Here is a 12,213-nt window from a genome sequence, read left to right on the forward strand (position 1 = left end):
ATGGGTAACATCAGTTAACAAAGTCAATTTAAAAGTATAAAAGTGGATAACTGTGAAAAGAATATGAAGATAAAGTATGTTAAACAATTAAATTCTTAAGGAGTTAAAGCATGCTAAAGACAGTAACAAACACTTCAAAAGAGTCTTTACTGGAGATTGTAAAGGACAGAGCTGGTAACTATTCATAAAGGAAAGTTTAGGAAGGATGCAGACAACTAGAGACAAGTAAACATCACATTTGTAATTAATATAGTAATGGGATGTTTCTGAAAGGAATGGTGAGCATCGAACCAAATGAAGCTGCAGACACAGTTTGTCCCCTTACAAACACCTTGCATGCAATAAATAAACAGATAAATAAATACATTTCTCTAAAACCTTTTTAAATATATATGATCCAGCAGCAGATATACTCATGAGAAAAGAAAGACAAAATCAGTGATGGCTCTGAGGAGAAATACCAACCAACAACCATTCCAGGCTGCAGATCTTCATTTAATAAAGTCTGTTGAAATGACAATGCTTATGCACAGTTGAAGACTGAAGGGGTGGGATGGCAAGCAGAGGACTGACATTTCATTAGAAAAATAGATTTACAAAACAAAAAAGAAAGGAATTGAGGATCACTGCATCTGCTACATTTATTCATAGCAAAGTAAATTCTCTATGAAACCTTCAGCAGTCCAGAGACATACAACATTCAAAGGTTTCCTTAAACAACTGAAAGACAAAGCCATTTAAAGTAACTTATAATTGTGTTATAGGAAGTGCAGTTGTATATTAAAGAATATGGGTATATACTATGTAGAGATGGTGAGCTTTTGAGTTATTCTTGAATAAGAATTCTGGCCTCTGGATCCAACTAAGCCTTCTGTCTCACTTATCTGTCCCCTATATTGCACCCTTATTATATGTGAGGAATGTGACAGCACATATCAGAAGATCGACATGTTATCACGAGAATCCAAATGACAAATAATGTTACCGTTGTTGTTTCTCTCTCCCACAAAACTCAAACAATGCTGAAGAAACATGCTGACAAGGGAGAAACTTGTCTGACATATTTCCTTATTAGTACCAAGAGTAACATACTCAGTGATTTCTGACATCTTCCCTTATTAGTACCAAGAGTAACATACTCAGTGATTTCTGACATCTTTCCTTATTAGTACCAAGAGTAACATACTCAGTGATTGACTGTCATGTTAACCAGTTCATGGATCAAAGAAGAACCTGCAATATCTGCGTCTTTAGTACTTGCAGTTTATATGGAAATTTTGTCAGGCAACTGTTATCACAAAATGATCAGAAGTGTTGCTGTTAAGCTTTATGTTATCTAATAGGTCAGAATTCCAAAACATATATAGATTTTATTTGAAGAACAGCTTGTTGTCTGACAGTATTGCGGACTTGTGCAATAAAGCTTGACTGAATGCAACATTATCAAAAACTGATCAACACAGACTCATAATTAGGTAGTCTGCAACACTTTATACTAATATTTGCAATATAACCATTTCTTAAAAGTTTATTTTCATAAACCACAATAGTGACTGGTTTTCAAACTTGAGGTAAAATGTAATTCTGACTCCCAGAAGATGATTTTGCTTTCTCATTGTTAAACCAACTTCTGCCACATGCAAATATTGATGATGAATTTTAAAGGGGAAAATATTGAAAACTTCCCAAATTGTGGTGTAGCATAAATAGAGTACAGATGCTCAAAATTATGCCAGGTTTAATTTATTATCCCTAAATATGAAGTGTGCTTGTTTGTTCTGTTATTTCCATAAATATATTAGCTACCACTTTTTATTTTTCAATTTAGGCTATGATGCATTTTTTCTATACCCAGTTTTTTTTATTCTGGCGTTGGGGGGAGAAAAACTTCATTGTATACTTATGTAACACTGTACTGAATGCCAGAGTCCTGAGACGCACATATATGACCATATAATCTTGACACCAACTAAGTAGAAAATGACACTACAATACAGGTTTTATATTATAACAAAATGCATAAAACATTCAACATAAAAGAAAGCAATTAATGGGAAACTCAGATAGCTTTTTCAGAACTCATTGTCTTACAAACTTTCTAACTGGCATTCATTATGCCAAACCACTTCATTAAGTTGCCAAGTTATATATGTATGTGTGTGTGCATGTGTGTGTGTGTGTACATATATATATATATATGGATCCCCTTCGGTAGATCGAACCTTTACACATTCGAACCTTATATGGTTGAGACCATATGTCCGAACTTGTAAAAGTTCAATTGGACAACAGAATGGGGATCTCCATACAGTGCAGAATGGGAAGATTTTCCTTTTCCGCAATGTAATGCGATCTCGGAGTTGGTATATTTAAGTAAGGGGCGGGGGTGTGGGGGCGAAGCTTTTTTTGTTGTTTTTTTACTTTTTTCTTCAGTGTTCGAACTTTTACAAGTTCGAACATATGGACTTGGCCATTTGTGGTTCAAATTTGTAAAAGTTTGATCTACTGAAGTAGATTTTATATATTACATATATATATATATATATATATATATATATATATATATATATATATATATTTATATATATATATATACACACACACATATGTATATTTATAGCTATATCTATAGCTATATCTATCTGTATATATGTGTATATATATATATATATATATATATATATATATATATATATATATATATATGTATACATACATACGCATACAATTTGTTTTGAAAGCTGTTCACTTATTTATTTTTGTTTTGTAGATGTTCATTTCACAGGATAGAAAACTGGACACTGTACTTTTGATAATATTCACAGATTTTTTTGCATTCAGTTTCTGACTTATTTTGCAATGCTTTATGCTATTTGTTTAGAGGTGTAGCCTATATGAAAAATTCAAACCTCCCCAAGTTCTCCTTCCAATCAGCCTGTACATATTGTCACGTAACATGTCTAACAAGAATGGTAATGCCAAAAGTGGACGTGCCCATCAAAAAAAGATGTCAATCAGAGGAGAAGCATAGCATTACTTTTTGCCAAGCCTCCTGACCCTTTTTGCTTTAGCAGGTTTGTGGATATGGGTTACACTTCTAAGAACTTAACGACCACTATTGAGATTCCAACTTTTATCAAGGTATTTGAAAGGAATATTCTTAAATCACTTAACTGACACAATAATATTTTGATGAATGTCTTAAATTACAGAGGGTTACTAAAGGTCTGGTGTTCACTAAGTTTCCAAAGGCATTACTAGTGACACTTCTTATAAAAGAACTTGTGTTATGTTTTCACAAAGGTGTCTTGGAACCAAGCAAAATACTATCCTGGCATAGTGAACCTCAGTAAGAAAGTTTGTGGGACAAGCAGTTCTACTAAAGTTGTCTGATTTCTCTGCTGCTATATTTGCCTTTATTACTACCACATAACAACAGATTTTCCTTGATACTCCATTATGAATGCACCAGTTGCCATTTACAAGTCCAAGTAAGAAGAGATAGGGGATCAGATCCAAATCAGAATAAACCTTGTTGAAGAGATATGTTTCTTTCATTCTGAGCGTATTAATTTATTTGCTGTCAGTATAAAACAGCAATATACAAATGTGTGTTGATGGTACAGAGTCAAAACTAACACTATTGAGGTTGATCTTAATTCATTAAACATAGCCTTCTACATCTGATTTTCAGCAATCGTGATATATTACAAAATCATTTTTTTTTTGTCATGGCTATTCGTTTATGCCAATGTATTTTCTGCATTCTCTTCTTGAAGCTTTCTTTTAAAATTACTGTGATAATGTTTTAAACAAAGTACAGAAAAATGTGGACGTGTGCATTAGCAGGAGCTCTTCAGTTGAAAGTGCTATTTTAAGTACAGTAAATTATACTTTATCTAAAAAGGCCAGTATAACCATTTATTTACAGTTTAAAAATACTGTAGTAGCTGTCATTTTAAGATCCACAATAAACGTACAAAAACTGATTCTATTCTAAACATGAACTTAGCACTGCTAAAAATGCATTAGGGTATGTATTTATTCTAAATATTATTATTTCTGTAATGGAACCCATTAACCTAGTACACTTTTGTTTGTATTCCTTCACACAGCCTTATGTATGCCTGTATGCAGCATGCCCTCATTTACAAATATCGAAGTCTCGACTTCTCTATACATCATCAGCAAAGCAAGTTAACATTCAGTACTGACAGATGGTTCTTAAATCTCACGACAGCACTTTCTTTTCTTTACCAAAAACAGATAAAATATGCAAAATGAATAATATTTTACATTTGGAATTATGCAGCAGAAACTGCAGATATGTATAAAGTTAAAAGTATATACCGGATAAACGTAAAATCTTAACAAATATATTCCTAAACCAAATATTTAATCTGTTTTGGTGAGATTAACTGAGTCTATCTATTGCCTTGTCTAGATTTTTAATGCATTAAATAAGTTGTATCCTGTTCAAAAAATTGCCATGTTATTATACCCATGATCCTTCTCTGTTGTATGGCTTTGTACTCATTTCGAGGTCTTTATGTGGCGTTTACCTGACATTGCATATATCTGTAGGGAAAAGAAATGAACAAGCTGTCAAGGTCACCAGTAAGATCCTAAAACTTCAGAGTTTGGTACTTTTTGATTTTTAAAACTGATCTGTAACTAGGGCAAACCTAAGGGTATGGCTGCCCAGAATGCAAGCTGTTGGAGGGGCAGAATCGGCAGGTGATGATGGTGCAGAAGCGTAGTACCAGTAGCTTTCGAATTTCATTTGAGAATAATCCTGACGTACTCTAGCACAAGTTTAAAGATAAGGGGAAACAGTGACAGTCTGAGCACAGAATAAACTCCTTACAAGTGTTCTAGGTATATCTCCAAGGCTTCATAACATAAGGTAAAACTCTATCATTTAAAACAATCCAAGCTGGCTCACTCATAGGACACAAGAAGTTAGGATAGGGGAATCCACCTCCATAAAGAGGTCAGTCTGTAGTGCAGTCCCACAGGGATGGGTGATGGGACCTCACCTTTTTGACATATACTTTTCTGAAATCAAGGCAAACATCATGGGCCTCTGGTGGACCAAGTTTGGAGACAACTGCAAACTAGGCATACTCATTGAATCCCCTAAAGACACTGATAACCTTCAAGAGACCCTTAAGTAAACAAACAACTTGTGCTAGATCCATAGACTAAAACTCATTGCAAAAAAATGCATAATAATATACCCCTAAATGCAGACCCAGTAGTCAGGGATCAGGGAATGCATGTTGATAGTAACCTAACCTTTCACTACCAAGTGTCTACTTCAGTTATAAAACAATTCTGTGTTGCACAACTTATAGGGTATAACATCCAAGTCCAAGGAGGTCATTGTTTCACTATACTTGGCTCTCATTAGACCAATCATTGAGTACAATGTACCCTTCAGCATTTACCTAACCAAGCACTTGAAACAGCCTGAGTGACTGCAGATGTTCCTCACAAAAGGAACACAGGGAGTAAACAAGTCCTATGCAGACTGTCTCAAAGACCTATCCCTGTACTTAGTCTCCTACAGACTGCTGCTCAGTGATCTATGTCTAGCCCACCATGCATCCTTTGATCCCACACCAATGGATTTGTTGCACATCCACAAAACATATAGCATCAGTAATACCCGTTCAAAGGACCTAAATCTCATCTTCAGCATAAACAGTAAATGTTGGAGGGACAGGTATGTGTTTCAAAGATTACTATTATCTGAAACAGGCTTCCCATCTATGTGTAGCAAAGCTCATCCTTAACCATATTCAAATGTAACTTGAACCAATGAATGAGAAATCACAACGTCCTTAATGGTCAGGGGTAGAATGTGAACACAATGTATACTAGGCTATATCATAACCATAAAATCCCTTGCGATATTAACATATGTCATCAATATTTTGGTAAATTTGGACTTAAAATGGCTCTTGGGCCAGTAGCCTATCAAGGACATATGAACCCAAGTAGCTCAGTAGGCACCTGGTATGCTGGGGCAATTCTCACCTTTTTGCTGTCTTGAGAGTTTTGGCTATCCAATAACTGCCACTGAGTGCTTATAGAACACTAGATCAAGCTGGGTATAGTAAGAGAGTTTCAATTGTTTGGTCACAGAGGGTGTATCCATTGCAGGAGCTAGAGGGTAAGGATTCTTAACTAATGTTGTGCCTTTCGACTTTTCCCGGTTAGGGGTCGCCACAGCGGAACTCCAGTCCACTAATGATTGGCAGTAGATTTTTATGTGCTGAGTTGCCGGCCCTGACACACAACCTTCAACGAAGGTATGCCCATTCACGCATGTCCCCCACACAGAAGACGCTCTAGCTGAGAATCGAACAGGACAATATCTTACTGTGAGGCGACAACACTACCGCAGCACCACCACCGCAGTACAAGTATTCTAATAATCTTGTAAATTGCTTCAACTCAAGCATTTGATTTTTGATGGATAGTAGGATGGTTGGCTTTGAATAAGATGACAGAAAATGACCAATGTATTATGTGATACTTAAAACCTCATGAAAATAAACTTGTTTTGAGGACAAAGCATAAAATAATTTTTCATATGGCTTTAGATCTTCAGCCATTTGGGAAATATAGGAAACAGAGACATGCATAAGCTTGGAAGCAAAGCACAGACAGCAGCTTTTTAAAAGCACTTGCAAACAAAGTTGGGTTTAATTAATGGTACACATACTTAGGGGCATGTTTACTTGGTTGAATCTTAATTCCATGTAAGTAAATTTTTTGTAATATATATTTCTATCAGTCTTTCCTTTCTTGTTAATATTCCCATCAGCCATTCCTGTTTGTTGGTGTTGTTCCCATATTTCTGTACAAATGTAGACAAGTGAATAGCGTTATCCATTTTGGAAAGGGGTAGATGAACATCTGAAGGGAGCTGGGGCCAAGAGTTGTCACAAAGGGAAGTTTGTTTGTGGATCAGGGATGCCGGATGGTATACAATATACACAAAGGCATTTTTTGTTATAATAGGGCAGAAATGCAAAGAAAAGTGAAGAAAGGAAACAAATTTAGGTACATGAGCCCTGCATGGCATCTAGTTCCATATCTGGGGGCTTGTAAGCTGCTGCTTCCTTTCACTAGTGTGTGTGTGTGTGTGTGTGTGTGTGTGTGTGTGTGTGTGTGTGTGTGTGTGTGTGTGTGTGTGTGTGTGACAGAGAAAGAGTGTGTGTGTGTGTGTGTGTGTGTGTGTGTGTGTGTGTGTGTGTGTGTGTGTGAGACAGAGAAAGAGTGTGTGTGTGTGTGTGTGTGTGTGTGTGTGTGTGTGTGTGTGTGTGAGTGAGACAAAGAGAGAGAGTGTGTGTGTGTGTGTGTGTGTGTGTGTGTGTGTGTGTGTTTGTGTATGTGCGTCAGTGAGACAGAGAGAGAGAGTGTGTGTGTGTGTGTGTGTGTGTGTGTGTGTGTGTGTGTGTGTGTGTGTGTGTGTGTGTGTGTGTGTGTGTGTGTACATGTACATGTGTCTGTTTAGTAATTATTCATATAGTCAAACTATCAGAATGTCGAGCATCTTTTATGTCGGCACTAGTGATTGAATAGTCAGATGATCATAGTATACCAGCATTACTTTGTACAAAATCGGGGTACAGCAGGGACTGGGAATTCCCTTTCCCTGCTGTTGGTTAAACTGGGAGTTGGCATATATAAGCAGCAAGGAGTGTGGGTGCAGGGGGACTAACATGTTTTGCTTTTGGTGTGTGTGGTTTTCCGTTATTTTGTGTTTTCATCTTGTCAAACAGATTGATCTTTTGTGGTTTGAACATATGAGTGTGTGATTGTATACACCACAGTTTATATATACAGACATAAAACACCAAAGTGAAGGAAACACTGTATGCCAAGGAGCTGCTGCAGTTTATTTCATTTCATGTTATTCTAGTCAATTTCATTTTAATTGTCTTATGTTAACTGGAAAGAATGCTGAGCCAACTGGAACATTTTCAGGTTCATCAAAAAGTAGCAATTTAGTTACTTACAGGAGTGTTTGTATGCTTCGGTGAGGGTACTGATTCAACAATGCAGTCTCAAAAAAATCTTTGTTATAACATAATTAATTGCTATTATACCATGAATAGCATGAATCGAGAGTAATGAATAATGAATAGTTAATTAATTAATTAATTTATCATTTGTTTACCGGGAAAGTCTGACTTGAAACGAGACAATTTTCAGCAGAGGCCCGGGAAGAAACACTCCAAATGCATGTATTTAACGAAACATTCCACTTGGAGAAAACTGATTTATAGTCGCCTCTGGAATATCCGTTACTCAAGTGAAACTCAGTCATCACTCAACTGAAACAAACATAGTTTCCTTTATAAAAGCTGATATAGTATGACCGAATAATAGCCACAGCCTCATGCAGACTGCATTCATTTACTGTCAAAAAGATGATATGGGCATCCCACTCACATTCACATATTCATCCACTGGAAATGTAAGTAACAGTTGTAATATTGATAACTGTTCAGGTTGAGTCATGCAGCCACAGAGCAAATATGCAACTGTTCATGCTCGACACTGAAAATACTCTGAGAGGAAAAAATACTCAAATTCAGAATCAAAGCCAGGCACTCAGAAGTATATGTCAGCAAAACTCCAATTTTTGGCAGATATTACGGTTATACAGCTGCACATATTACATTAAAACTGATAATTTAAGAATGATACACTGAATGCAACATACCTTGTGACTCCCTAAGTTTCAGTTTCAGAAATATCTGACTATGACTGTGTTGCCACGCTTCTTTTTCTGGATATCCAAACCACTTCTGAGTATACAGGGATGTAATTATTCTTTTTTGCACAATAAATCTCATGTTTTAGTACTACACTTACCAAGTTGATGAAATTAACAATTTCAAAAAGTCGATTCCTCACTGCATCCAGTGTTTTGTACTTTGCAAACTAAAACATTAAAAAAAGAGAATTAGTAAATTAAGATAAATGAAACCTAGAATGAGTTTATAGAACCCTTTCATCCGTTTTGTATCTATTTCTCAAACATTTCAAATTGCATTTTATCATGGAAACACTCTACTTAAAATAAATTAGTCATGTACCTGTATATGCTGCAATTATAAAGCCTGATAAATAGCCACCCATAAAACTGAGAAGCACAGGAAACATTTAAATCAGTACTTGTTGTGGACAGCTTTGCACTTCCCTACTCCATTTACCTTTAAATGGACACAATCATCCTTGGGTCTGGCCTGAGATCAACAAAAAAAAAAAAACTCCCTCATACAGTGTGGCCATCAGAATTCATTATGTACCCACCACAATTTATATCATGACAGCTTATATACCCACCACAGTTTATACTATGAGTGTTGTACCACTACAATGCATACCATGGGCATTTAGGTACCCACCACAATTTATATTATAGGAGTTTATGTCCCACCACAATTCAGACCATGTAAAATTTAGGTAACCACCTGCACCCACCACAGTGCATACCATGGAAGTTTATCTACCCACCACAGTTCATACCATGGACATTTATGTAACCACAGTTTATACTATGGTTGTTTATGTAACCACCACAATTCATGCCATGGTCATTGTACAAAGCAACTTCTTCTTAGGCAAATGAATCAATGTTCTCAGAAGATATACACTGTATGTATTACAAACTTGAAGCAGTCATGCTTAAGGAGCTATGCAGGTATGTACACTACAGCCAGGACTGCAGCTTAATTTCTCAGAGAAAGACTTTTCTAAGTTATGAAAAAAAGCATAGATAGTAATACACAGCATATGTGCATAAATACTAACACACATCACAAGTGCATAGATACTAACATACAGCAAGTGTATAGATAGTAACACACAGCACATGTGCACATATACTAATACAAAGCACAGGTGCACAGATACTAATACACAGCACACATACATAGATACTACTAATAAACAACCACATACATATATACTAACACACAGCACAGGTGCACAGATACTAATACACAGTACACGTGCACAGATACTAATACACAGCACACATACATAGATACTACTAATAAACAACCACATACATATATACTAATACACAGCACACGTGCATAGATACTAATACACAGTACACGTGCATAGATACTAATACACAGTACACGTGCATAGATACTAATACACAGTACACGTGCATAGATACTAATACACAGTACACGTGCACAGATACTAATACACAGTACACGTTCACAAATACTAATACACAGCACACATACATAGATACTACTAATAAACAACCACATACATATATACTAATACACAGCATACGTGTATAGATACTAATACACAGTACACGTGCATAGATACTAATACACAGTACATGTGCATAGATACTAATACACAGTACACGTGCATAGATACTAATACACAGTACACGTGCACAGATACTAATACACAGTACACGTGCACAGATACCAATACACAGCACACATACATAGATACTACTAATAAACAACCACATACATATATACTAATACACAGCACACATGCATAGATACTAATACACAGTACACGTGCATAGATACTATGACACAGCACACAGAGACTAATAAACAGCACACACACACACACACACACACACACACACACACACACACACACACACACACACACACACACACACACACACAGACACACATTAATGACTGTCCCGGAAAAAGTGCAAAGATGAAATAAATTACAGACTGAAAATATCAAAGGAGGACAACAGAGCATGACACTCTTTAAACGTTTGTGCTAGGGATGATCTTTTCTTCCTGTGTTCAACATGTTCACCTATCCATTCACATTCATAGGTTCATAGGTTCATAGGTTCATAGATTCATAGATTAGTACTAAGCTAACTGCCCTTGCGAGCCATTTTAAGCCTAGCCAATTATCCCTTGTGAGACTCAAACATTTTATGCACTTGTTTGCATGAAACAGTTTAAGAGAAATGCTAACATAACGAACTATCTCTACTGTTTGTGATAGACGGTTGTACCATAATTTTACAAAAATGTTTTATAGCAAGCTAAACTGAAAAGAACATTTTACTTTTCCAACAGAATGACCTACAGCATGATAACAGAAATTGTGTAGCTCACTGGTCTTTGTAAATTGTCTGAACAGCTTAGGTATCAGTCACAATGTCAGAGCAACGGGACTGGGTAATGTCACTTACCTCCTGATATTATTTTTGTGTGCTGTAATGCTAAACTTATTAATTAGCAAATAGTTCTTTACAGAGGAAAATGGTAATTAGATGATCCATGGAGATAGACTTCAGCAAAGTCCAGTTTCTGTGAAAACTATAAAATACCCTGATTAAATGTGATTTTTGAGCAGATTATTACTAAGCAAAAAGGTATAGTGAGCAACCATCACCCAAGGGCATTGTTTTTTTTTCTGGCAATCTGAATTAGGACATTGCACTAGTATTTTTCAGTTTACATAATATAACCATTAAGTATTCCATTACAGAGAACAGTTTACCTTTACATTCAGAGTTTGAATTTTTATAAAATGTCTCCTAAACATATAATGTTTACCAACAGGACACTAATTAGGACATTGCGCTGATATTTCTCATTTTACATAATATAACCAAACAGTATTCCATTACAGAGAACAGTTTACCTTTACATTCCTAGAGCTTGAATTTCTATAAAATGTCTTTGATAAACATATACTGTCTACAATAGAAAAAAATATGCAACACAAAATGTTGATTTCTACATACCACAGTGCTGTCTGCAACCAAGTAAAGCTCGATGTATTTTTTTGCTGCAAGAAATGCCTTTTTCTAGAATACAATAAGACAGGCAAATTAAAGTTGGAAAAAAAATAATACCTACTGTTGTTTACCTGAGAAATTAATTATTATGAGACAATGCTACAGTAAAACTGGAGAATGGGGTTATATGTAGATTATTCTATCATGATATTATATTTTTGTTATCGTATACTGCTGAGGCTCAGAATGAGCAACAAGCTTGGACTAAACGTTTTTGTCTTTACTTAGAATACAAATTTTTAGCAAACTAAATTAGGTTCTACATCACAAGAGTAAAACATCATGTCATAAAAAATAGTTTCTTCATCTCTACCTGTCCAAAACATAATTTATCTCAAATTCACTGCCAGATAACACATGCACACATA

The 12,213-nt window shown here is 35.7% G+C and overlaps 1 protein-coding gene across 3 annotated transcripts in view; it reads right to left on the reverse strand.

The window, feature by feature from the left end:
- Positions 1-12,213, reverse strand: part of LOC122811336 (zinc metalloproteinase-disintegrin-like batroxstatin-1) — a 301,349-nt gene that overhangs the window by 285,437 nt on the left and 3,699 nt on the right. For all 3 annotated transcript variants that reach the window (XM_044083108.1, XM_044083107.1, XR_006366236.1), the window contains exons 2-3: positions 11,792-11,854; positions 8,896-8,964 (exon numbers count right to left, since the gene is read on the reverse strand). In XM_044083108.1, the coding sequence (XP_043939043.1) occupies positions 8,896-8,964; positions 11,792-11,854 (132 nt within the window). The remainder of the gene's footprint in view (positions 1-8,895; positions 8,965-11,791; positions 11,855-12,213) is intronic.

This window comes from Protopterus annectens, chromosome 9.part0, assembly GCF_019279795.1.
Source record: "Protopterus annectens isolate FY-2018-M chromosome 9.part0, PAN1.0, whole genome shotgun sequence".
NCBI classification, from domain to species: Eukaryota; Metazoa; Chordata; order Ceratodontiformes; family Protopteridae; genus Protopterus; species Protopterus annectens.